Source organism: Anolis carolinensis, unplaced genomic scaffold (assembly GCF_035594765.1).
Source record: "Anolis carolinensis isolate JA03-04 unplaced genomic scaffold, rAnoCar3.1.pri scaffold_7, whole genome shotgun sequence".
Taxonomy (NCBI): Eukaryota; Metazoa; Chordata; class Lepidosauria; order Squamata; family Dactyloidae; genus Anolis; species Anolis carolinensis.
Genome location: NW_026943818.1, coordinates 7,746,819 through 7,774,772, shown reverse-complemented (window position 1 = coordinate 7,774,772; position 27,954 = coordinate 7,746,819). Strand labels below are relative to the sequence as shown.

General features: G+C 42.4%; 1 protein-coding gene across 6 annotated transcripts in view; it reads left to right on the top strand.

Moving 5' to 3' along the window:
* kcnt1 (potassium sodium-activated channel subfamily T member 1) overlaps positions 1-27,954 on the top strand; it is a 172,078-nt gene that overhangs the window by 10,096 nt on the left and 134,028 nt on the right. For 5 of the 6 annotated variants that reach the window (XR_010000164.1, XR_010000165.1, XM_062959802.1 and 2 more), the window contains exon 2: positions 19,766-19,960. Coding sequence is in view for 4 of the 6 variants with exons in the window: in XM_062959802.1 (XP_062815872.1) it covers positions 19,766-19,960 (195 nt within the window). In the remaining 2 variants the exon portion in view is untranslated. Of the gene's footprint in view, positions 1-12,222; positions 12,279-19,765; positions 19,961-27,954 lie in introns of those variants that run through there. The other variant, XM_062959803.1, reaches the window with a different exon arrangement.

Genomic DNA, 27,954 nt, shown 5'->3' with positions numbered 1-27,954 from the left:
TCCTAAAGTCTTTTTAGCAAGATAGATGCAGGGGAGGCTTTGCATTGCTTTGACGGCGATGATGGTGGTGATGATAATGATGATGATAGCAACAACAACAACAACAACAACAAGAACAACAACAGTCTGGTTCTAAAGTTTTTGATAGTGATATAATGATGATGATAACAATAACAACAACCTAGTCCTAAAGTCTTTTTAGCAAGATAGATGCAGGGGAGGCTTTGCATTGCTTTGACGGCGATGATGGTGGTGATGATAATGATGATGATAGCAACAACAACAACAACAACAACAACAACAACAACAGTCTGGTTCTAAAGTTTTTGATAGTGATATAATGATGATGATAACAATAACAACAACCTAGTCCTAAAGTCTTTTTAGCAAGATAGATGCAGGGGAGGCTTTGCATTGCTTTGACGGCGATGATGGTGGTGATGATAATGATGATGATAGCAACAACAACAACAACAACAACAACAACAACAACAGTCTGGTTCTAAAGTTTTTGATAGTGATATAATGATGATGATAACAATAACAACAACCTAGTCCTAAAGTCTTTTTAGCAAGATAGATGCAGGGGAGGCTTTGCATTGCTTTGACGGCGATGATGGTGGTGATGATAATGATGATGATAGCAACAACAACAACAACAACAACAACAACAACAGTCTGGTTCTAAAGATTTTGATGGTGATATAATGATGATGATAACAATAATAACAACAACCTAGTCCTAAAGTCTTTTTAGCAAGATAGATGCAGGGGAGGCTTTGCGTTGCTTTGACGGCAATGATGGTGGTGATGATGATGATGATGATGATGATGATAACAAAAACAACAACAACAACAACAGTCTGGTTCTAAAGTTTTTGATAGTGATATAATGATGATGATAACAATAATAACAACAACCTAGTCCTAAAGTCTTTTCAGCAAGATAGATGCAGGGGAAGCTTTGCATGGCTTTGACGGCGATGATGGTAATGATGATGATGATGATGATGATGATGATAATAATAACAACAACAGTCTGGTTCTAAAGTTTTTGATGGTGATATAATGATGACAATAACAATAACAACAACCTAGTCTTAAAGTCTTTTCAGCAAGATAGATGCAGGGGAAGCTTTGCATGGCTTTGACGATGACGATGGTGATGATAATACTAACAATAAGATTCTGGTTCTAAAGTCTTTGATGGTGATATAATGACGATGATAACAATAACAACAATAACAATAACAACAACAACCTAGTCCTAAAGTCTTTTTAGCAAGATAGATGCAGGGAAAGCTTTGCATGACTTTGACGACTATGATGGTGATGATAATAACAGTAACAATCTTGTCCTAAAGCCTTTGATGGTGATATAATGATGATAATAAAAATAACAACAACAACAACCTAGTCCTAAAGTCTTTTTAGCAAGATAGATGCAGGATAAGGTTGCATTGGTTTGACGATGACGATGATGGTCATGATAATAATAATAACAACAGTCTGGTCCTAAAGTTTTTGATGGTGATATAATGATGACAACGATGATGGTGATGATAATAATAATAACAATAAGATTCTGGTCCTAAAGTCTTTGATGGTGATATAATGATGATGATGATAACAATAACAACAATAACGGTAACAACAACAACCTAAAGTCTTTTTAGCAAGATAGATGCAGGGAAAGCTTTGCATTGCATTGACGATGATGATGGTGATGACAATAACAATAACAGTCTGGTTCTAAAGTCTTTGATGGTGATATAATGATGACGATAACAACAACAACAACAACAACAACAACAACAACAACAACATCCTAGTCCTGAAGTCTTTTTTCAGCAAGATAGATGCAGAGGAAGCTTTGCATTGCTTTAACGACGATGATGGTGATGATAATAACAGTAATAACAGTCTGGTTCTAAAGTTTTTGATGGTGATATAATGATGATGATGATGATAACAATAACAATAACAATAACAACAACCTAGTCCTAAAGTCTTTTTAGCAAGATGGATGCAGGGGAAGCTTTGCATGGTTTTGATGGTGATGATGGTGATGATAATAACAACAGCCTGGTTCTAAAGTTGTCTTGGCAAAGTAGATTCAGGGGAAGCTTTGCATTGTTTTCCTTGAGGACTACACAATTTTACCCTATTATTATTGTTCTGGTTTATGTTCTGTTGATGTGTTTTATTGTTTTATGCAGTTATAATGTTTTTAATTGATCGTTCTGTGTTTTAATTTGTGTTGTTGGGCTTGTCCCCATGTGAGCCTCTCCAAGTCCATTCGGAGAGATGGAGGCGGGATCAAAAATAAAGTTATATATTGGGGACGGAGAGATGGTGTCTCCAGCCCAAAGCCATCTGATGGGTTTGTATGGCAGAGTGGGATTTGAACCCGGTTCCCTTTACTTGCAAACTCAATCCTGACGCTGTTGTCACCTTTCTTGTCTGCTTTCCATCCCGTGCCGGTCAATACGAGCAGACCTTTGGCCTCCCCATGTCAACATCCTGAGACAGATAGGGCTGAGAAACAGCCAAATATCTGCTTATACTGGCGAAGCCCTGGGGAGATTTCACACTTTTCCATCTGCCAAGACAGAGGGAAAGGATGCTGATTCGAGAGACGGCCTTCCCTGCCGCCGACAAGCAAAGCACTGGCAGGGATGCGACATCCGTCCCCTCCAAGGACAAGCCAGGGGCAGATGATGGGTATCGTAATCTTTTTGCTATAAGAGTTTTAAACCTCAAGTCTAGTTGTATTTACGTCGGTCTGTAAGACACTGCTGTAGCTTTGCTTGGAGTCCATGTTTCCTAGCATTCAAACAAAACTCTATAAGAATGTGAGCTTCTGTGGGAGTTTTCCGGGCTGTCTGGCCATGTTCCAGAAGCATTCTCTCCTGACGTTTCTCTCACATCTATGGCAGGCATCCTCAGAGGTTGTGAGGTCTGTTGGGAACAAGGCAAGTGGGGTTGATATATCTGTGGAATAATGCCCAGGGTGGGAGAAAGAACTTTTGTATGCTGGAGGCAAGTGTGAATGTTGCAATCAGCCACCTTAATTAATAATAATAATAATAATAATAATAATTATTATTATTATTTATTTACAGTACAGTAGAGTCTCACTTATCCAACACTCGCTTATCCAACGTTCTGGATTATCCAACGCATTTTTGTAGTCAATGCTTTCAATATATCGTGATATTTTGGTGCTAAATTCATAAATACAGTAATTACTATATAGCATTACTGTGTACTGAACTACTTTTTCTGATAAATTTGTTGTCTAGCATGATGTTTTGTTGCTTAATTTGTAAAATCATAACTTAATTTGATGTTTAATAGGGTTATCCTTAATTCCTCATTATCCAACATATTCGCTTATCCAACGTTCTGCCGGCCCGTTTATGTTGGATAAGTGAGACTCTACTGTATTTATATTCCACCTTTCTCACCCCGAAGGGGACTCAGGGCAGATCACAATGTGCACATATAATGGCAAACTTTCAATGCTATATAAACATAGAGACAGAGAGGCAGAGGCGATTTAATATTAATAATAATAATTATTATTATTAGTATTATTAGTATTATTTATACCCCGCCACCATCTCCCCAAGGGGACTTGGGGTGGCTTACATGGGGCAGAGCCTGAACATCGTAATCAGATAAAAACAACATACATACAATTCACAATATAACAAGATAAAAACAAAATACAATATAAGACAATGATATTATAATAGTTGATAATATCAGTCAACCACCAAATACAATTCTGTCGTCTACATAGGTGGAGGAACTGAAACATCTAGGCAAGAATGAAATGATGAGATAAAATGCATACATAATAAAATAGGGACCTAATAAAGCCCTGGGGAGCACTGAATAGCCTTGCAGCTACAAAGATTGGCTGCTTCCTGGACATTCCACAGATAGATAGATAGATAGATAGATAGATAGATAGATAGATAGATAGATAGATAGATACCTCACTTGCCTAGTTTCCTAGCTTGATTGGCATTGAATATCCTTGAAGCTTCAAACCCCACTTGCCTAGTTTCCAACAGACCTCACAACCTCTGAGGATGCCTGCCATAGATGTGGGTGAAATGTCAGGAGAGAATGCTTTTGGAACATGGCCACACAGCTTGGAAAACTCACAGCAACCCTGTGATTCCGGCCATGAAAGCTTTCGACAACACACTGAAAAATCATAGTGTTGCATAGTGATATCTCAAATATTTTGTGTTGGTTATGTTTTGAACCCACATTGCCTTTTTTATTACCTTCCCTATTTGGTTCGTTTTTATTATCTTCCCTATTTGGTCACTACTATGTTTTTCCATTTTGTGTTTCTAAATCGTTTATCATATCTGAATGTTATGTTGATATTGTTTTTACTTAGTTATATTGGTTTTAACTGTCATATTTTGGGTTGTTTTTTTTTGGGGGGGGGGGGGGCTTGGCTCCATGTTAGCCGCCCTGAGTCCCTTCGGGAGATGGTGGTGGGATAGAAAAATTAAGTATATTATTATTATTATTATTATTATTATTATTATTATTATTATTATTATTATATTATGACACAGCAAACAAGATAGACATGCTGGATTTCATATCACAAAACCACAAGTCGAACAATTCCCAAGTGTCTAGGACTGTGTGATGTATTTTCGGATGATGCGTGCAGATCCCAGTCGGGTGGCCTTTTGCAGCTGGCAGATCGTAATTTTGTCACTGTCTATTGTTTCCAAATACTGGCTGAGATCTTTTGGCACGGCACCCAGTGTGCCCATCACCACCGGGACCACCTGCACTGGTTTCTGCCAGAGTCTTTCCAGTTCAATCTTGAGGTCCTGATAGCGGCTGAGTTTTTCCTGTTGTTTTTCGTCAATGCAACTGTCACCTGGGATGGCGACATCAATGATCCAAACCCTTTTCTTCTCCACAACTGTGATGTCTGGTGTGTTGTGTTCCAGAACTTTGTCAGTCTGGATTCGGAAGTCCCACAGTATCTTTGCGTGCTCATTTTCCAATACTTTTGCAGCTTTGTGATCCCACCAGTTCTTTGCTGCTGGGAGGTGGTACTTGAGGCATAAGTTCCAATGAATCATTTGGGCCACATAGTTGTGCCTCTGTTTGTAGTCTGTCTGTGCGATTTTCTTACAGCAGCTGAGGATATGATCCATGGTTTCGTCGGTTTCCTTGCAGAGTCTGGATTTTGGGTCATCAGCTGATTTTTCGATCTTGGCCTGAATTGCCTTTGTCCTGATGTCTTGCTCCTGGGCTGCAAGGATCAGGCCTTCTGTCTCCTTCTTCAGGGTCCCATTCGTGAGCCAGAGCCAGGTCTTCTCCTTATCAGCTTTTCCTTCAATTTTGTCAAGGAACTTTCCATGCAATGTTTTGTTGTGCCAGCTGTCAGCTCTAGTTTGTAGTGCGGTTTTCTTGTACTGATTCTTTGTCTGCTGAGCTTTGAGGAGTTTCTGATTTTTTACTTCAATCAGAGCAGGTTCTTCACTTTGCTTTACATATTCTGCCAGGGCATGTTCTTCTTCTTTGACGGCTTGTTTGACTTGTAAGAGTCCTCTGCCCCCTGATCTTCTAGGCAGATACAGCCGGTCAACATCACTGCGAGGGTGCAGTGAATGATGAATGGTCATGAGTTTTCTTGTTTTTCTGTCCAAATTGTCCAGTTCCATCTGTGTCCAGTTTATAATGCCAGCAGTATATCTTATGACAGGCATGGCTCAGGTGTTTATGGCCTTGATGGTATTATTATTGTTATTATTATTGTGTTGGACTGCGACTCTCATCTTCCCCAGCGCCAGGGGACAATGGGCATGTGCTCCAATAGCACTGCGGGGACACTAAAATATTTCGGAAAGGCTGTTCTCGAGGGACAGATTTTGATTTGCAAGCCAGCCGACGGTATTTATCTCTGCTGCTCAATGTACATCTATATATGTGGCCTATAATAATAAACAATTGCAACAGGGAAGCTTTTAATATCCGGACAAACAAATGCCTAGGCATCTGTCATGATTTAGGCCGGCTCTGAATGGTTTTCGGCAGGAGTTGAGATTTGTCTCTTGGCCGTGCATTTACCGGAACCGCAGCTTACTTGGAAACCCCAGGAGTCCGTAGAATAATTATTGACTAAGAGAGATGGGTTGCTTCTTGGAGCCAAATGGACTTCTCCGGCTTCCTGAAAACGGCTCGCTCCTGGGATCTGCAAAGCTCCAGTGGGGAAAAAATGCAGCTCCTTGGGTGTAATGTATCCGGGAGGCAAAGTTTGCCGGAGTTCAAGTTTCCCTTGGCTGCTAAACAGACAGAACAGAGTTGGTGAAGTTGGATTGACGGGGACCTTTTCAAAACGTCAGCCTTTCTGCATTGGAATCTTTGGCCGGATCTACGCTGCACTGGAATGCAATTTGATCCGAGGGAGACCCATATCATGCAGTTCGAATTATGTAGGTCTACACCAGGCATGGGCAAACATGGGCCCTCCAGGTGTTTTGGACTTCAACTCCCACAATTCCTTCCCCTGAGATAGGCCATTCTTCTGCTTCTCTGGCCCTGAAACTCAACAAAAAAGCTCCTGTTTTGCAGCAGATTTCCTATAAAGTGGGTGAGATGGTCATCCTTTGTGATATTATAATTTTTTCAGGAGAAAGCGATGATTTATAGCAGTGGTTCTCAACCTGTGGGTCCCCACGTGTTTGGGCCTACAACCAGGGCCGGCCCAAGGTAATTTTCAAGTATAGGCAAACAGAATTTTGCCCCCCCCCCCCCAAACCAATCACTGAAAAATAAAAGCGTTGGATAAGCAAAATTGTTGGATAATAAGGAGGGATTAAGGAAAAGCCTAAATAAAGAACAACATTCTGAAAACAGGGGAAATCCAGAAAGGAAACAATCAGGGCCAGCTAACATCTCCCAATCAAGGATGCCCCCAGGGAGGAAGCAGCCAGGTTTTGAATCTGCAAGGCCATTAAATGCTAATCAAGCTGGCCAATTGCAACATTCACACTAGTCTCAAACAGACAAGAGCTCTTTCTCCCACCTTGGACTTTCCACAGATATATAAACCCCACTTATCCAGCTTCCAACAGACCTCAGAACCTCTGAGGATGCCTGCCATAGATGTGGGTGAAACGTCAGGAGAGAATGCTTCTGGAACATGGCCAGGCAGCCCGGAGACCTGGCCTCGTGGAAGGGGCAAGAAGGAAGGAGTTTACCTCTTTGGGCGGCTACTTCCTTCCTTGCGGAGGCAGAAGTTGCCTCAATGGGGCCTCTTACAGGAGAGCAACTGCCTAGTTTGCCTCGCGGTTGAACCGCCCCTGCCTACAACTCCCAGAAATCCCGGTTTACAAGCTGTTAGGATTTTTGGGAGTTGAAGGCCAAAACATTTGGGGACCCACAGGTTGAGAACCCCTGTCTTAGAGGCTAGAACCCCCTGGTGCCGTCTGGGGGAGGATGGACAATGCATGATGGGATTTGCAGTACTTTCAATCACTTTGGCTCCCAAAGACCACTGTGATGCCCACCAGTGACGGAACTGGACCAAACTTGGCACACACAACCCCAATGGCCCCCTTTACGTCCTAGCGCAGGTTGGGGGAGGATGAACCAAGGATGATGGGACTTACAGTGCCTTCATTCATTTCCTGAAACCACTGCAATTGATACGAATGGCAGAATTGGACCAAACTTGGCACACAGAACCCCCATGACCCCCTTTACGTCCTGGTGCAGGTTTGGCGAGGATGAACCAAGAATGATGGGATTTGCAGTGCCTTCCCTCAATTCCTGAGACCACTGCAATTGACACGAATGGCAAAATTGGACCAAACTTGGCACACAAAACCCCCATGACCCCCTTTACGTCCTGGTGAAGGTTGGGGGAGGACGAACCAAGGACGATGGGACTTGCAGTGCCTTCACTCACTTTCTGAGACCACTGCAGTTGGCACAAATGGCAGAATTGGACCAAACGTGGCACACAAATCCCAAATGACACACTTTACATGCTGCAGCACTTTGAGGTCTGATGGACCAAGGATGATGGGACTTGCAGTGCTTTCACTCACTTCCTGAGACCACAGCGATGCCCACCAGTGACAGAACAGGACCAAACTTGGCACAAAGAACCCCCATGACCCCCTTTACTTCCTGGTGCAGGTTGGGCGAGGACAAACCAAGGATGGTGGGACTTGCAGTGCCTTTACTCACTTCCTGAGACCACTGCAATTGACACGAATGGCAGAATTGGACCAAACGTGGCACATAGAACCCCCATGACCCCCTTTACCTCCTGGTGCAGGTTGTGGAGAATGAACCAAGGATGATGGGACTTTCAGTGCCTTCACTCACTTCCTGAGACCACTGCAATTGACACGAATGGCAGAATTGGACCAAACGTGGCACATAGAACCCCCATGACCCCCTTTATGTCCTGGTGCAGGTTGGGGGGGGGGGACGAACCAAGGATGACGGGACTTACAGTGCCTTCACTCATTTCCTGAAACCACTGCAATTGCTACGAATGGCAGAATTGGACCAAACATGGCACATAGAACCCCCATGACCCCCTTTACCTCCTGGTGCAGGTTGTGGAGAATAAACCAAGGATGATGGGACTTTCAGTGCCTTCACTCACTTCCTGAGACCACTGCAATTGACACGAATGGCAGAATTGGACCAAATTTGGCACACAGAACCCCCATGACCCCCTTTACGTCCTGGCACAGGTTGGGGGAGGATGAACCAAGGATGGTGGGACTTCCAGTGCCTTCCCTCACTTCCTGAGACCACTGCAATTGACACGAATTGCAGAATTGGACCAAACTTGGCACACATATCCCAAATGATACACTTTACACGCTGCAGCACTTTGGGGGAGGATGGACCAAGGATGATGGGAATTGCAGTACTTTCAAACACTTTGTCTCCAACCAACCACTGTTACTCTAACTAATGATGGATCACGACCAAACTTGGCACACATACCCGCCATGATGCACTTTACGTCCTGGTGCATTTTGGGGGAGGACATGCCAAGGATAATGGGAGAGAGTGTGACTTGGGTTTCTGAGGCTGAGGAAGGATTCGAACCCTGGTCTCTGTAGTCATGCTACAATATGACTCTGGATATTAGTCCATAAAGGATGTATGTTGCGCCAGTATCTGCTGGAGGACTCCAAAGCCAAGAATCTAAAAATGAACATGAAAGCTTCCATCCTTTAATACTTTAATAACATATCTTGATATGTTGCTTTCCGTCATCTATTACGATCAAAGCATGTCATTATGTATCGATGGGAAGCCGGTGGGAGATGCAGCTGCCCACCAATTGCCATTAAAAGTCTTTTGTGCCCCTCGTAACTTATCATTATTAGCCCCCTAATAAATACAGAAAATGGGAAAAGAAAAAAGGCGATCTCTGTACGGAAAGGTCACCGAAGACAGGCTTGCTGGCTTTTCTGACGCGCCAAAAGCGCCGGCTGCGAAGCCCTGAAAGAGCTGCAATTGTGGATCTGTCAAAAAGTCGTATGAAAAGCCATAAATATCACTTCGAGGGAGCGTTAAGTGAGACTTCCAGGGAAGAGCCGGTGGCCGCCGGAAGGTTGACGAACAGCCTCGACTGCCAGAGAAATATTAAGCTTTTGCATGAAAGGAAGAAAGAAGAAAAAACACCCCACCAACCCTTTGGATAACACTGAATAGTTTTTACATTTTCTAACCCAACAATATCACTGTTTCTTCAAAGAAAGCAAAACTCAACAGAATTTGAGTCAGAAATAATGCCAGTTGAGACCGCTTGAACTGCCATGGCTCAATACTATAATGTGATAATATATTAGTATGTTACTAAATCATATATACTGTATATACTCGAGTATAAGCCTAGTTTTTCAGCCCTTTTTTTAAGACTGAAAAAGCTCCCCTCGGCTTATACTCGGGTGAGGGTCCTGGTTGGCTTATAATTGGGTCAGCTTATACTCAAGAATATATGGTACATTTATTATTTTTCTCTATTATTGTTGCTACTATTACATTTATTTTACTCTATTTTTATTATTACAGTAGAGTCTCACTTATCCAAGCTAATATCACGATATATTGAAAACCTAATTTGATGTTTAATAGGCTTTTCCTTAATCCCTCCTTATTATCCAACATATTTGCTTATCCAATGTTCTGCCAGCCCGTTTATCTATATATATAAAAGGGTAATAAAATTTCGGCCTAGGACAAAACAACAAAACTACACATCCCAGAAACACTAAACTTGGCAGCACAACCCCTCATCCATGCCTCTAGGTTCATACAACAAAAAGCTCCAGCTACTCCAGAAAACGGCCAGGCTTTGAGACTGCAAGGCTATTTACTGCTATTCCATCTGGCCAACAAAGGATAATAATAATAATAATAATAATAATAATAATAATAATAATAATAATAACTTTATTTTTATACCACGCCCCATCTCCCCAATGGGGACTCGGAGCGGCTTACATGGGGACCAAGCCCGAAAACATACAACAATAAAATGATAAAACAATTATACCAACAATAAAACATCAATATCAATAAAACCATCATAGTAATCAACATATAGAATAAAATATTATTAGCAGGAGAGTAAAACAAGGATCTGGGCCAAAGTGCAAAATATATCAAAATATATAGTCCCATAAGCCACAGCAATGCGTGGCCGGGCAAAGCTAGTGTTGGATAAGTAAGACTCTACTGTATTCAAAAACATTTAACCTACTCATTAGGCATGTCCGATTGATGGAAAAATGTTTCAATTCTCGTTTCTAAAGTAGGGATGCCGATGCTTCGATATAGAAAGTATTTCCGAATTTTCACCCCAAAATTTCGGATATTTCCGAAAATTCGTAATGATTCTAAATGTTTCTAAAATGGCGGACGTGCATGCGCAATCACCAAAAAAAAAAAAAAAAGGAAACTGGGGGGGACTTTTACAGGGCTCTCCTGCCCTCATTTCTTGAGCTACCCTCATCAAATTTGGTACAGTGGGAGATCACATTCAACACTCTTTGCTCAACAAATTGCAGAACGTTTCCTGTCTCCTGTGATTTTTGGCGAATTTTCATAACTTTTTATAATACACTATTTTTCAATATTTGAAGAAACCTGTTCCTGGTTTGAAAGTCTTATTTCCTGTTCAATTGGGTTCTTATCACTGTGAAAGTCCCTCTTCTACTTGTGTAGACTTTAACGAAACATTAAGACACATTTAGAGAAAGGGCCAACGATGGTTCAAATTACATTGCTGGTTGCGCCCAGGGACGTCTCGGAACTCGATTCAAAAAGCGAGAACAATCTGAAATAATTCCGATATAAGAATCAAAACGATTTTTTGGACAACCCTACTACTCATGCCTCAATTAATGTAATTTTATGGGTATCTATTTTTATTTCTGAAATTTACCACCCTCGGGTTATACTTGAGTCAATTTTTTCCCAGTTTTTTGTGGTAAAATTAGGTGCCTCGGCTTATATTCTGATCGGCTTATACTCGAGTATATACGGTAATGTGCCTCACCAGACCAGAAGTCCCAGGAATCCATAGCACTGAGCCACTGCAATCAAAGTGGAATCAGTGCATTAACTTTACAGTGTGTAGATGCCCCCTTAAAGCATGCTTTGCCTCCCCAAACCCAAGTCTGCTCCATCCTTTTGGATAGATAACCAAAGGCTTCTATTGCAAGCCCCTTTCCTCTCTTCTGCAAAGACTAATCCGATGAATAATAAGAAGCTGGTGTGCGAAGAAGAGATAACTGGCTTATGCTTAGGGCAAAAGGAGGATGTTTGGTTCCTTCTCCCGGTTTTCTCGCACCGTCAGCCAGACACGCGGGGCTCCAGGCTGTCTGAGAGCCAGGGCCACGGACGTGGCTCGTCTCCTCCAAAGTGTTGCCTCTTTTTATCTGCAAGCGCCTGTCGTTTGTGGTTTGCACGGCTTGCGCCTTTGTCCTTGGCACTTGGAGGATGCAGAGAGCGAGACGGAGAGGAAGGGAAGCCGTCAAAACCCAGAAGGAAAAGGCCATTCGGAATGAGATGCACAAACAAGGCGAGGCCTTTTCCGAATGTGTTTCCTCTCTGAACGGTGAACGTGGGAGGTGTTTCTCATGCTTCTGATTGGACAAAGGAGCCTTCCTTGGATGTTCGGAGCGTGGTTTCAGCCCCAGGATGACGGTGAGAGATTATGATTTGGCACAAAAGCTCATAAGGTTAGTGTCAGCAGGAAGGTGGTTGGCTCTGGGTATTTTGCCAATGAGCAAATACCACATTTATTTGAATCTAATGCACCCCTTTCTTGGCTAAATTACTTGCTTACTTACTTAGGTGATCCCTCGTTGACCAAGTATGATGGCCTTCCAAGTGTAGGGTCTTGGCGGTGGATACGTACCCTGTTTCCCCTAAAATAAGACATCCCCAGAAAATAAGACCTAGTAGAGGTTTTGCTGAATTTCTAAATATAAGGCCTCCCCTGAAAGTAAGACCTAGCAAAGTTTTTGTTTGGAAGCATGCTCAACGAACAGAACACCAGAGCATGCAGAATTGGTAAATGTACGTACCATAAAGAGTTGTACATGGAAATATTGGTAGTAACAAGAAATTCTTGATAGGATTCACAGTTTGTCTGGTTCTGCTGGTTTATGATGACAACTACTGTACAGTATGTAATAAATGATCATTTTTTGTTCATCAATAAATGCGAATTCTTCTTCATGGAAAAATAAGACATCCCCTGAAAATAAGACCTAGAGCGTCTTTGGGAGCAAAAATTAATATGACACTGTCTTATTTTCGGGGAAACACGGTAGGTGACTGTAGAGACCTATTCTTGACCCGCATGTTCTTCCGCAGTTTCCATTCCATGTCTATTTTAAATCATGACTTTATAATTTGTTTTTAAATGCATTCTTTTGATGAAGGTGTATTGGGAAAATATAATACTTGTATTGAAAACTATATATTGAATGTAATCATGTTAAGAAATAGAAATAGGAAAATATGTAATCACCAGCAGATTGTGTGCCTATAGCCAAAAATGCAACATCTTTATTAACGACTTAGACGAAGGGTTAGAAGGCACGATCGTCAAGTTTGCAGACGACACAAAACTGGGAGGGAGAGCCAACACTCCAGAAGACAGGAGCAGAATTCAAAACGATCTTGACAGACTAGAGAGATGGGCCGAAACTCACAAAATGAAGTTCAACAGGGACAAATGCAAGAGACTTCACTTCGGCAGAAAAAATGGAATGAAAAGAGACAGAATGGGGGACGATGCCTGGCTGGACAGCAGTGTGTGCGAAAAAGACCTTGGAGTCCTCGTGGAGAGGAAGGTGAACATGAGCCAACAATGTGATGCGGCAGCTAAGAAAGCCAATGGGATTCTGTCCTGCATCAAGAGGGGAATAGCATCTAGATCCAGGGAAGTCCTGCTCCCCTCTATTCTGCCTTGGTCAGACCACACCTGGAATCACACTGGGTCCAATTTTGGGCACCGCAGTTGAAGGGAGATGTTGACAAGCTGGAAAGTGTCCAGAGGAGGACAACTAAAATGATCAAGGGTCTGGAGAACAAGCCCTATGAGGAGCGGCTTAAAGAGCTGGGCATGTTTAGCCTGCAGAAGAGAAGGCTGAGAGGAGACATGAGAGCCATGTACAAATACGTGAAGGGAAGTCATAGGGAGGAGGGAGGGAGCTTGTTTTCTGCTGCCCTGCAGACTAGGACGCAAGGGAACAAGGGCTTCAAACTACAGGAAAGGAGATTCCACCTGAACATCAGGAAGAACTTCCTCACTGTGAGAAGGGCTGTTCGACAGTGGAACTCTCTCCCCCGGGCCGTGGTGGAGGCTCCTTCTTTGGAGGCTTTGAAGCAGAAGCTGGATGGCCATCTGTCGGGGGTGCTTTGAATGCGATTTCCTGTTTCTTAGCAGGGGGTTGGACTGGATGGCCCATGAGGTCTCTTCCAACTCTACTATTCTATGATTCTATGATTCTATGATTCTATGAAAGGACGAGCCAACTAGATTCTTTGAGTTCAGGTTTTGCAGGAGGGGCGGGATGCAAAACCTGAGAACGGAGGAGACATCGGCAAAGCAACAGACGGAACTGAGCGACTGCCTTCAACCTGAGTGAGAAGGTCACATTGATCATTGATTTGATATGGATGGAGTTCAACCAAGTCTGACTCACCGCCTGACTCAGAGAAGGAAACAGGAACCCACCAGCCTTGCTCAAGGGGGAAGCGAAGGAAGCGAAGGCAGGCAGCCGAACTCCGAAAGTGCAGAGGGACAGGTCTTTTGGGCTCCTTGGGGAAATACCTGCCGCCTTTGCTTCACTGCCACACGTTCCAGCTTAGAGTCAATATCTCTTTTAAATTGTGCTGCCCAACGTTGGATGCAGAATTCCAAGTAAAGACATCTTTACAATGCAGAATAGTCATGGTGCCTGGTGTCTCTCTATTCTGCTTTGGTCAGACCTCTTTATCTGGAATACTGTGTCCAAGTCTGGGCCCCACACTTCAAAAGAGATATTGACTCTAAGCTGGAAGGTGTCCAGAGGAAGAGGGAGACTAAAATGATCCAAGGTCTGGACCAAGGGTCCTCAAACTTTTAAAGTGGTTCACGGTCCCTCAGACTGTTGGCGGGCCAGACTGTGATGAAATAGTCCAAAATTAGGATTGTTGTTGTTGTGTGCCTTCAAGTCATTTCAGAGTTAGGTCAACCCAAAGTCTAAAGTTTAGGACAGAGGCCAGGTCAATGACCTTGGAGAACTTTGGGGAACTTGGGGAACTCTGATCTAGACGATCTCATAAGATCATAGGTAAGCAAAGAGACTTCCAAAGACCATCTAGATGGTCTCATAAGACCATAGATAAGGAAAGGTACCCTCAAAGACCATCTAGATGGTCTCATAAGACCATAGATAAGGAAAGGGACCCTTAAAGACCATCTAGATGGTCTCATAAGACCATAGATAAGGAAAGGGACCCTCAAAGACCATCTAGATGGTATCATAAGACCATAGGTAAGGAAAGGGACCCTCAAAGACCATCTAGATGGTCTCATAAGACCATAGATAAGGAAAGGGACCCTCAAAGACCATCCAGATGGTCTCATAAGACCATAGGTAAGTAAAGAGACCTCCAAAGACCATCTAGATTGTCTCACAAGACCATAGGTAAGCAAAGAGACCTCCAAAGACCATCTAGATGGTCTCATAAGACCATAGGTAAGTAAAGAGACCTCCAAAGACCATCTAGATGATCTCATCAGGCCATCAGAAGACCATAGATAAGGAAAGGGACCTCAAAGACCATCTAGATGGTCTCATAAGACCATAGATAAGGAAAGGGACCCTCAAAGACCATCCAGATGGTCTCATAAGACCATAGGTAAGTAAAGAGACCTCCAAAGACCATCTAGATTGTCTCACAAGACCATAGGTAAGCAAAGAGACCTCCAAAGACCATCTAGATGGTCTCATAAGACCATAGGTAAGTAAAGAGACCTCCAAAGACCATCTAGATGGTCTCATAAGACCATAGGTAAGTAAAGAGACCTCCAAAGACTATCTAGATGATCTCATCAGGCCATCAGAAGACCATAGATAAGGAAAGGGACCTCAAAGATCATCTAGAAATCTCATAAGACCATAGGTAAGGAAAGGGACCCTCAAAGGCCATCTAGACAGTCTCATAGGACCATAGGTAAGGAAAGTGACCTCCAAAAGCAATCTAGATGGTCTCATAAGGCCGCAACTAAGCAAAGAGAACTTCAAAGACCATCTAGATGGTCTCATAAGACCATAGGTAAGCAAAAAGACCTCCAAAGACCAGGTAAACTTAGGTCAACCCTAAGTCTAAAGTTTAGGACAGGGACGAGGTCAATGACCTTGGAGAGCCACATCCAGCCCACGGGCCTTAGTTTGGGAACCACTGGTCTGGACACTATGAATCCTTATGAGGCATGTCTTCAGCTCTGTGGCTGAAATCGAACATACCCTCATGAAGCTGGAAAATAGTAAAATTACCTCTACTGTCTGTCTGTATATGTTGTATGTCTAATAATGGCACTGAATGTTTGCCATGCATATGTGCACTGTAATCCGTCCTGAGAAGAGAATATAAATACTGTAAATAAAATAAAATAATAATTCAGCAGTGGAACTCTCTGCCTCAGAGTATGGTGGAGGCTCCACTGTTAGCCCCAGCTTCGGCCAACCTAGCAGTTTGAAAACATGCAAATGTGAGGCTCTTACTATGGAGGCTTTGAAACAGAGGCTGGATGGCCATCTGTCAGGGGTGCTTTGAATGTGATTTTCCTTCTTCTTGGCAGCGGGATGGCCCACAAGGTCTCTTTAAACTCTATGATTCTATTATTCAAGGGATAAAGGTTTGGCATCAGGAACTATATTGTCAGGCTCTGCCTAAAGCAATGATGCCCATTGCAGGCTTTCTGTCTTGGCTGTCATGTTGCAGTTCCATCCTCATTTTCTCCCAAAGATGCATTTGGACATTTGGGCTTCATTCGGGTCAAGGTTGCAAAAAGGCACCCATCCATCACTTTAGTTCTAGCCTGCCTTCCTCCCAAATTGAATTCTCCAGGCTAAAGCACGCTGCAGCTAGATAAATGGATACCACAAAGGTATATCAACAATTAGATTTTAAAAACCTATTAAAAACACATCAAACATAGTGAGGAAAGCCAAAATTCAGCTCCCCATTTAGAACCAGGCAACAAAGGCCAGTCTAAATAATAAAGGGAACTCTTTTATTTTTTAAAAAAAAATTGGCATTATATAACAAAGGCAGCTGGTCTGAAATATTGTACACAGATGTTCGGTTCATTATTTTTGCATTAAAGAAGCCATGCATCCTTCTGCATTCCCACATCCATGGACTGTGAGGCAGAAACAATTGAATTTGCTGGGTTGTTGTATGTCTTTCGGGCTGTGTGGCCATGTTCCAGAAGCATTCTCTCCTGACGTTTCGCCCACATCTATGGCAGGCATCCTCAGAGGTTGTGAGGTATTACCTCACAACCTCTGAGGATGCCTGCCATAGATGTGGGCGAAACGTCAGGAGAGAATGCTTCTGGAATATGGCCACACAGCCCGAAAGACATACAACAACCCTGTGATCCCGGCCATGAAAGCCTTCGACAACAAATTGAATTTGCTTCTTGCATTCCTGATAATATGGTGATTTAAGGCACAGACTCCTCACCCCCCACCCCTTGGACTTTCTTTTCCTCCAACTTATCATGAATCCAATCCCTCCCGACAGATGGCCTTCCAGCCTCTGCTTCATAGGGTTGGATGGCCATCTGTCAAGGGTGCTTTAACTGACACCACTTGCAGTTTTTGGCCCAGTTCTTTTTGGAGCCAACCCAAGACTTTATCAGTATAATTATTGTATGTGACCTTATTTGTTTTATGATTTATTTTATTGTTGATTGACTTGTTTTATTGCTATGTTTTTTATATTGTCTGATGTCTGGGCTTGGCCCCATGTAAGCCGCCCCGAGTCCCTTTGGGGAGATGGGGCGGGGTATAAAAATAAAATTATTATAATGCAATTTTCCTGCTTCTTGGCAAAATGGGGGTGGACTGGATGACCCATGAGGTCTCTTCTAACTCTAGGATTCTAAGATTCCTTTGGAAGCAGAGGCTGGAGGGACATCTGTCGGGAGGGATTGGATTGTGCCTCTTGCCTGGTAAAAGAGGGTTGGACTGGAGGACCTTTGGGGTCCATTTCAACTTTATAATTCTATGATTCCATTATGGATTCTCCTTCCTTTCCTGGATGTTTGGAAGCAGAGGCTGGAAGGCCATCTGTTAGGAGGGGTTGGATTGTGCCTCTTGCCTGGTAAAAGAGAGTTGGACTGGAAGACCCTTGGGGTCCATTTCAATCCTATGATTCCATGATGGAGTCTCCTTGCTTTCTTGGAGGTTTGGAAGCAGATGCTGGAGGGCCATCTGTCGGGAGGGATTGGATTGTGCCTTCTTGCCTGGCAGAAGAGATTTGGACTGGGAGGCTCTTGGGGTCCATTTCAACTTGATGATGATGATGATGATGATGATGATGATGATGATGATGATGATGATGATAATAATGTGATACGAAAACCAGCTGCAAAAGGCCACCCTGCTGGGATCTGCACGCATCATCCGAAAATACATCACACAGTCCTAGACACTTGGGAAGTGTTTGACTTGGGATTTTGTGATATGAAATCCAGCATATCTATCTTGTTTGCTGTGTCATAATAAAATAATAATAATAATAATAATAATAATAATAATAATAATAATAATAATAGGTTTATTTGTATCCCACCACCACCTCCCCCGGAGGGGACTCGGGGTGGCTCACAGAAATATCAGATGCAAAACAATAACAATGTACAATACATCAATAAACAATAACATGCACCCATTCTAATATTTGCACATTAACCAAAAAGAATAAAAACACACTTATTAAAAACATAGCATTTAAAAACAGTGAGGTTGTTGTAATAGTAGATTAGCAAAGTGCACATCATAGGTTGATTCTATGATTCCATGATAGAGTTTCCTTCCTTTCCTGGAGGTTTGGAAGCAGAGTCTGGAGGGCCATCTGTCAGGAGGGGTTGGATTGTGCCTTCTTGCCTGGCAGAAGAGAGTTGGACTGGAAAGCCCTTGGGGTCCATTTCAACCCTACAATTCCATGATGGAGTCTCTTTTCTTTCCTGGCTGTTTGGAAGCAGAGGCTGGAGGGCCATCTGTAAGGTGGGATTGGATTGTGCCTTCTTGCATGGCAGAAGAGAGTTGGACTGGAGGAACTTTGGGGTCCATTTCAACGCTCTATATATATATTCTGATGCTTGTACATTTTCTGTTGCTGGTCATCGACAATTATATATATATATATATATATATATATATATATATATATATATATATTATATTATATATATATATAATATATATTATATATATATTATATAATATATATTATATATATAAAATTATAATTATATATATAATTGTCGATGACCAGCAACAGAAAATGTACAAGCATCAGAATAGTGTAGAAACGTATACAATTAGATATTAAGAAACACAGTGAAGAACAAGGTTAAAACACAGTATTGAATATGATAGTTAAAACGGTATAAAACATTTATATGCTAAAATGACAAAGGTAAATGCTGAAGTAAATATTAAAACCTTCTAAAAACTGTGGCAACATCTTGCACAGACAAGCTATCACTGCTGCACAAAACTAGCAATTTTGGCAGTAATGTTGGGGTCTTGGATTGGATTGTGCCTTCTTGTCTGGCAAAAGAAAGTTGGGCTGGAAGACCTTTGGGGTCCATTTCAACGTTATGATTCTATGATTCCATGATGGAGTCTCCTTCCTTTCCTGGAGATTTGGAAGCAGAGGCTGGAAGGCCATCTGTCGGGAGGGATTGGATTGTGCCTTCTTGCCTGGATGGCCCTTTGGGAGTGTAGGATGAGATGAATAACCTAGCTGACTGCAAGAGAGGGGGAATTTGCTTGCAATTTGGGGAAAGTGTGTGTGATTATTATCCATCTCCCTGGATGCCAGAACCACCCAGGGAAGGAGCTCCAGCCTCACCCGAAAGCGGGGCGGGAAGGAGGCGTCTCCCACACTCACCTCCTCTTCTCCTCCTCTTCCTCCTCCTCCCTCTTAGGCTCCGGCCGGCGGCATCGTCCTCGGGCGGCGGCAGAAGCGGAGGCGGCGGCGGGGGCGCGAGCAGCGGGGTCCTCTTGGACATCTCCTCCCTGGGGGCCATGAGCGACGTGGACTCCGAGGTGCTCCCTTTGCCGCCCCGGTACCGCTTCCGGGACCTGCTTTTGGGGGACCAGAGCTTCCAGAACGACGACAGGTGAGGAAGGGAAGGAGGGGAAGGGGAGGGGGAATATGGGGAGGGGGCGAGGGAGAGGAAAGACAGGAAAGAGACCCGGAGAAGGGCTTGCCTGCGCCTCTTTCCTGCTGCGTTTCGCCTTTACGCAAATTGCATTTCGCCTTCGCCTTTTACGCATTGGGTTTCCCAAGGTGTGTGTGGGAGCCTGGGCTTGTGGAGTTTGAAATCGGGTTGTGAACACGCGTGTAGACATCTCTGGTCCTCTCCTAGCCTCACTTTACTTGGTGTCGATCTTTTATAAGCCCCCGACAAGCAGAGCGCATTTTTAGGTCACTTTCCAGCTCCTTTGCCTTTTACGCATTGGGTTTTCCAAAGTGTTGGAGGGAACCGGGACTTGTGAGTCTGAAACCGGGTCGAGAACAAGCGTGTAGACAGCCCTGGTGGTCTCTTAGTCCCACTCTACTAGGTTTCGACCTTTTATAAGCCCTCAACAGAGCGCATTTAGGTCATAGCCCCACTCTACTTGGTGTCGACCTTTTATAAGCTCCCGACAAGCAGAGCGCATTCAGGTCGTTTTCCATCTCCATCTTCTTCGCCTTTTACGCACTGGGTTTCCCAAAGTGTTGGGGGGAGCCTGGGCTTGTGGAGTTTGAAACCGGGTTGGGAAGACGCGTGTAGATAGCCCTGGTCCTCTCCTAGCCTCACTCTACTTGGTGTCGACCTTTTGTAAGCCCCCAGAAGAGCGCATTCGGGTCGCTTTCCAGCTCCTCCTCCTTCGCCTTTTACGCATTGGGTTTCCCAAGGTGTTGGGGGGAGCCTGGACTTGTGAAGTCTTAAACCGGATCGGAAACTGCGCGTAGAGTTTGAAACCGGGTTGGGAATACGCGTGTAGACAGCCCTGGTCGTCCCCTAGTCCCACTATTCTTGGTGAAGATCTTTTATAAGCCTCTAGAAGAGTGCATTCAGGTCGCTTTCCAGCTCCTTCTTCTTCGCCTTTTACGCATTGGATTTCCCAAGGTTTTGGGAGGAGCCTGGGCTTGTGGAGTTTGAAACCGGGTCGGGAACACGCGTGTAGAATTTGAAACCTGGTGGGGAACACGTGTGTAGACAGCCCTGGTCCTCTCCTAGCCCCACTCTACTTGGTGTCGACTTTTTATAAGCCCTCAACAGAGCGCAATTTAGGTCACTTTCCAGCTCCTTTGCCTTTTACGCATTGGGTTTCCCAAAGTGTTAGAGGGAGCCTAGGCTTGTGGAGTCTGAAACCGGGTCGGAAACTGCGTGTAGAGTTTGAAACTTGGTGGGGAACATGCGTGTAGACAGCCCTGGTGGCCTCTTAGTCCCACTTTACTTGGTTTCAACCTTTTATGAACCCCCAGAAGTGCGCATTCAGGTCCCTTTCCAGCTACTCCTCCTTCACCTTTTATGTATTGGGTTTCCCAGGGTTTTGGAGGGAGTCTAGGCTTGTGGAGTTTCAAACCGGGTTGTGAACACGCGTGTAGACAGCCCTGGCCCTCTCCTAGTCCCACTTTACTTGGTTTAGACCTTTTAAAAGCCCCAGCGTTGTGTCTTCAGGTCACTTTCCAGCTCCTTCGCCTTTTACGCATTAGGTTTTCCAAGGTGTTGGGAGGAGCCTGGGCTTGTGGAGTTTGAAACCGGGTCGGGAACACGTGTGTAGGGTTTGAAACCTGGTGGGGAACACACGTGTAGACAGCCCTGGTCCTCTCCTAGTCCCACACTACTTGGTTTTGACCTTTTAGAAGCCTCCAACAGAGCGCATTCAAGTCACTTTCCACTCCTTGGCCTTTTACGCACAGAGCTCTCCAAGGTGTTGGAGGGAACCTTGGATTTTTGAAGCTCTCTTTTTAAGCCCAGCAGGGAACCTGTCCTTTTGGTTGCAATGTTGATCAGATTGTATGAGGAGGTTTTGAAGTTTTGGAGGGGATTGCACAGTCCTGGGGCTGTACGAACGGAGTCAGGACCCATTGTGAAGAACAGAATGAGAGTGGAAACATTGAGCTTGGATTTCGTTGGGAGAGCTTGGGCCAAGCTTTTTCTCTCTTTCTTTCTCCTTTTATTGACCTACTTTGGGGATGGGAAGTTGTGGGGATACAGATGAGAGTCAGAGGAAAAGCAGAATATTAAGCATTAAAAAAATAGATCGGTTTACAAATACAGTAGAGTCTCACTTATCCAACACTCGCTTATCCAATGTTCTGGATTATCCAACGCTTTTTTGTAGTCAATGTTTTCAATACATCGTGATATTTTGGTGCCAAGTTCATAAATGCAGTAATTTCTACATAGCATTACTGTGTATTGAACTACTTTTTCTGTCAAATTTGTGGTATAACATGATGTTTTGGTGCTTAGTTTGTAAAGGCATAACCTAATTTGATGTTTAATAGGCTTTTTCTTAATCCCTCCTTATTATCCAACATATTCCCTTATCCAACGTTCTGCCGGCCCATTTATGTTGGATAAGTGAGACTCTACCGTACTAGATTCGAGTCCCGTTCCCAGTATATACATTGAGCCCTCTTCCTGAAGCCACTCATGTCTTCTGCTCAATGTGCTGTTTGCTTTCCCCAACTAATTGATGCATCTTACATTCTGTGACACGATTTTTGTCCCTGGGTTATAAATGTCATTTCCTAATTGGTTTTAAGATCAAAAAAGTTGGTCATCCGGAGTTTTGGAGTTGGGTGCCATCTGTACGCAGATGACATACAACTCTACTACTTTTTTTCCACCAAACTTCGAGGAAGCCCCCCCCCCCCCCACGGATAAAGGGAAAACCTTTACCTAATTTTTTGGGGAGGAATGCTCTGTTCTTGGTTTGAAAGTGTTATTTCGAGTTTCATTGTGCAGTCCTTACTTTGAAAGTAGTTGTTCTACTCCAGAAGCTTCATTTTTTTTGTGGCACCCACAAATTACTGTATATACTTGAGTATAAGCCTAGTTTTTGAGCCCCCTTTTTTAAGACTGAAAAAGGCCCCCTCGGCTTATACTCGGGTGAGGGTCCTGGTTGGCTTATATTTGGGTCAGCTAATACTCGAGAATATATGGTACATTTATTATTTTCTCTATTATTATTGGTATTATACATGTATTATTTTTCTCTATCATTGTTGCTAATATTACATTTATTTTACTCTATTTTTATTATTATTGTTAATACATTTATTATTTCACTCTATTTATTATTACATGTATTATTTTCCTGTATTTTATTATTATTATTATTATTAATATTAGTATTATTTTTCTCTATTATTATTAAAAGGATACATAAGCACATTTACATTGAAGAAGATGAGAATAATTTGATCAGAGTTGGACAGTCTTCTCTTAAATCTGAGCTTTATGTAAATATTCAAAAACATTTGATCTACGGATGCCTCAATTAATGTAATTTTATTGCTATCTATTTTTATTTCTGAAATTTACCATCCTTGGCTTATACTGGAGTCAATGTTTTCCCAGTTTTTTTTTGTGGTAAAATTAGGTGCCTCGGCTTATATTCAGGTCGGCTTATACTCGAGTATATACGGTATGTTGAATTGGTTGAGACTCGATGAGGTGATATTCATTGGAAAACTCATGCTGAAGGATGTCCCTCCCACAAAGACAAAGTTTTTTTGAAGTTTAATACATTTTAATAACTTTATTCTTGTACTCCGCCTCCATTTCCCTGATGGGGCTGCTTACATATGGCACAAAGTGCCTAAAACAGAGCATAAAATAAACACACAGTACAATAGGTAAAGGTAAAGGTTTTCCCCTGATTAAGTCCAGTCGTGTCCGATTCCGGGGGTTGGTGCTCATCTCCATTTCTAAGCCAAAGAGCAGGCGTTGTCCATAGAAACCTCCTAGGTCATGTGGCCAGCATGACTGCATGAAGCACCGTCATCTTCCTACTGAGGTGGTACCTATTGATTGCATGTTTTCGAACTGCTAGGTTGACAGAAGCTGAGGCTAACAACGAGAGCTCACCCCGCTCCCCACATTTGAACTGCTGATCTTTCGGTCAGCAAGTTCAGCTGCTCAGAGGCTTAACCCACTGCCCCTAAATCTTATATAGTGCTATTTACAACGGGCAATGTACTGGTGTGTTTGTATGCCCGTTCTTAGTTATCTTGAGGAAGAACAGGGGATTGATCAAACAAATCAAATCAAGTTGGATAAGATCTTCTCCAGACTTCCTTTCCCCCTCCTTCCTGGATGATTAAATCTTTTTGTTGACTTGGGATGAGCCCAAGACTGTTGGCAATCTTCCCTCTGGTTTTCTTCCTGTTTGCTCTCCAGCTTCAGGAGGCTTTTCCCCCAATTGCACCCCAATGTCTTCTTTTATCCAACGTAGTTGGCCTATCTGCGGTCCATTCGGGTCACTAATTCCAAAGGGAATTCCAAAGATGCACATCCAAAGCACTTTGATGAATGTTGGGCACTTCTGATATATGGTAAATATATTCCAGTATAAGCCTAGTTTTTCAGCCCTTTTTTTAAGACTGAAAAAGCTCCCCTCGGCTTATACTTGGGTGAGGGTCCTGGTTGGCTTATATTTGGGTCAGCTTATACTCGAGAATATATGGTACATTTATTTCTCTATTATTATTGGTATTATTACATTTATTATTTTTCTCTATATTGTTGCTACTAGGCATGTCCGATCAATGAAAAAAAATGTTTCAATTCTCGTTTCTAAAGTAGAAACGCTGGCGCTTCAATATGGAAAGTATTTCCGATTTTTTCACCCAAAAATTTCGAATATTTCCAAAAATTCTAAATGTTTCTAAAGTGGCAGACGCGCATGCGCAATTGCGCAAAAAAAAAAGGAACCCGAGGGGGGGGGGGGACTTTTACACGGCTCTCCCATCCTCATTTCTTGAGCTATCCTCATCAAATTCGCAATGCTCCCATTAAAGGTAAGTTGCAGAAACAAAAAAAAATTTTTTTAAATATTTTTAAATATATATTTTAAAAAATTGGGGGCGGGGGGAAATAACGAAACGTTAAGAGACAATTAGAGAATGGGCCAATGATGGTTCGAATTACATTGCTGGTTGCGCTGTGAGACAATGTCTCGGAATGCGTATCAAAAAGCGAGAACAATCCGAAATAATTCCGATATACGATTCAAAATGATTTTTTGGACACGTCTAGTTGCTACTATTACATTTATTTTACTCTATTATTATTATTAATAATAATAATAATAATAATAATAATAATAATAATAATAATAATAATATTAATACATTTATTATTTCACTCTGATCTTATTATTATTACATTTATTATTTTACTCTATTTATAATACATGTATTATAATACATGTATTATAAAACATGTATTATTTTCCTGTATGTAGGTATGTATTATTATTACATGCATTATTTTACTCTATTATTATTAAAAGGATACATAATAACATTTACATTGAAGAAGATGAGAATAATGATTTAATCAGAGTTGGACAGTCTTATCTTAAATTAGAGCTTTATGTAAATATTCAAAAACATTTAACCTACTGATGCCTCAACTAATGTAATGTTATTGGTACAGTAGAGTCTGACTTATCCAACATAAACAGGCTGGCAGAATGTTGGATAAGCGAAGATGTTGGATAATATGGAGGATTAAGGAAAAGCGTATTAAACATCAAATTAGGTTATGATTTTACAAGTTAAGCACCAAAACATCATGTTATACAACAAATTTGACAAAAGTAGTTCAATACGCAGTAATGCTATGTTGTAATTACAGTATTTACGAATTTAGCACCAAAATATCACAATGTATTGAAAACATTGACTACAAAAATGCGTCGGATAATCCAGAACGTTGGATAAGTGAGACTCTGCTGTATCTATTTTTATTTCTGAAATTTCCCACCCTCGTCTTATACTGGCTTATACTGGAATCAATGTTTTCCCAGTTTTTCTGTGGTAAAATTAGGTGCCTCGGCTTATATTCGGGTCTCTTATACTTGAGTATATGGTATATATTCGGTGATCCTGTTACAATGGGTAACAAAATTCAAAAAATATTCTGTTCCTGGTTTGAAAGTGTTATTCCTGTTTAATTGTGCGCTCCTTACTTTGAAAGGAATTGTTTTACTCCAGAAATGTTGGGGGGTTTTTTTGGCTGCCACTAACTAGGTTGAATCGGTTGAGAAACGAGAACAAAATGTGCTGCAGGATGTTCCATGAAACAAAGCTTTTGAAGTTTAATACACTTTCCCTATGTTTTTATGATAGAACCAATTAGGAAATGACATGTACAACCCAGGAACAAAAATTGTGTTACATAGTATTATGCTCCAGTATTTTCTCCTCAATGTTCATATCATGCTGAGGAGTCCAAATGTGCATAGATGCCCACTGCACGTTGATCTATGGCACATCAGTCACTAGCGGGTGACTTTAAATGCTTTGTCTCTTTCAAAGTGTCTGGAAGTGTCTTGGATAATGGGCATGAAGTGTCTAAAGCTCATTGTGCCAAGCATTGGATACCCAAACATTGTGATGTCATGGCAGCCCACATAAGAAGGTGGATTTTTTCAATGCTTGGCATGTTCATTGACATGTGTTTCAACCAGGGATGTGGAGCAGGTTTCTCTGGAGATGGTGGACCACTATTCACTTTTGGCTGCATTCTCTAGGCTCCGTCATGACCCCTTAGGAGTCATACCATAAAGATCATCATGGGACATAATGTTGTGTTTGTCATCATCATCATCGGTGATCCCTCATGTCCAAGTATAATTGCCTTCCAAGTGTAAAGTCTTGGTGGTGGGCCTGTAGAGATCTGTTCTTGACCTGCCTGTTCTTCTGCAGTGAGGACATTGGTTTCCAGATGGAAGGCAGTCCTGGTCAGGATTAACTTGATGCGCCTTCCTCTTGGCACCATATTTAATAATCTAGAAGTGATGCGGTCAATCCAATGCAATTTTCTGAATCAGGACCCCAAATAACTCCAGGAACAGTTCTAAAAATGAAGACACCAAGATGTTATCCATAGTGGTAACAGTGAGGACAATATTTTAGTTCTTGCGGACCACTGATGGTCCACGGACCACAGGTTTGGAACCACTGGTATAGACCCATATAATTTCTCTGGGATTTTTATGTCAGTATTTGTTTGTTTAGGAAGGCATTGAATGTTTGCCATTGTATGTTGGAATCCAACCTGAGCCCCCTTGGGGAGATAGGGCGGAATATGAATTATTATTATTATTATTATTATTATTATTATTATTATTATTATTATTTTATTATGACACAGCAAACAAGATAGATATGCTGGATTTCATATCACAAAATCACAAGTCGAACACTTCCCAAGTGTCTAGGACTGTGTGATGTATTTTCGGATGATGCATGCAGATCCCAGTAGGGTGGCCTTTTGCAGTTGGCAGATTGTGATTTTGTCAATGTCTATTGTTTCCAAATTCCAGCTGAGATCTTTTGGCACGGCACCCAGTGTGCCCATCACCACCGGGACCACCTGCACTGGTTTCTGCCAGAGTCTTTGCAGTTCAATCTTGAAGTCCTGAGAGCGGCTGAGTTTTTCTTGTTGTTTTTCGTCAATGCGACTGTCACCTGGGATGGCGACATCAATGATCCAAACTTTTTTCTTTCCCACAACTGTGATGTCTGGTGTGTTGTGTTCCAGAACTTTGTCAGTCTGGATTTGGAAGTCCCACAGTATCTTTGCGTGCTCATTTTCCAATACTTTTGCAGGTTTGTGATCCCACCAGTTCTTTGCTGCTGGGAGGTGGTATTTGAGGCATAAATTCCAATGAATCATTTGGGCCACATAGTTGTGCCTCTGTTTGTAGTCTGTCTGTGCAATTTTCTTACAGCAGCTGAGGATATGATCCATGGTTTCGTCGGTTTCCTTGCACAGTCTGCATTTTAGGTCATCAGCTGATTTTTCGATCTTGGCCTGAATTGCCTTTGTCCTGATGTCTTGCTCCTGGGCTGCAAGGATCAGGCCTTCTGTCGCCTTCT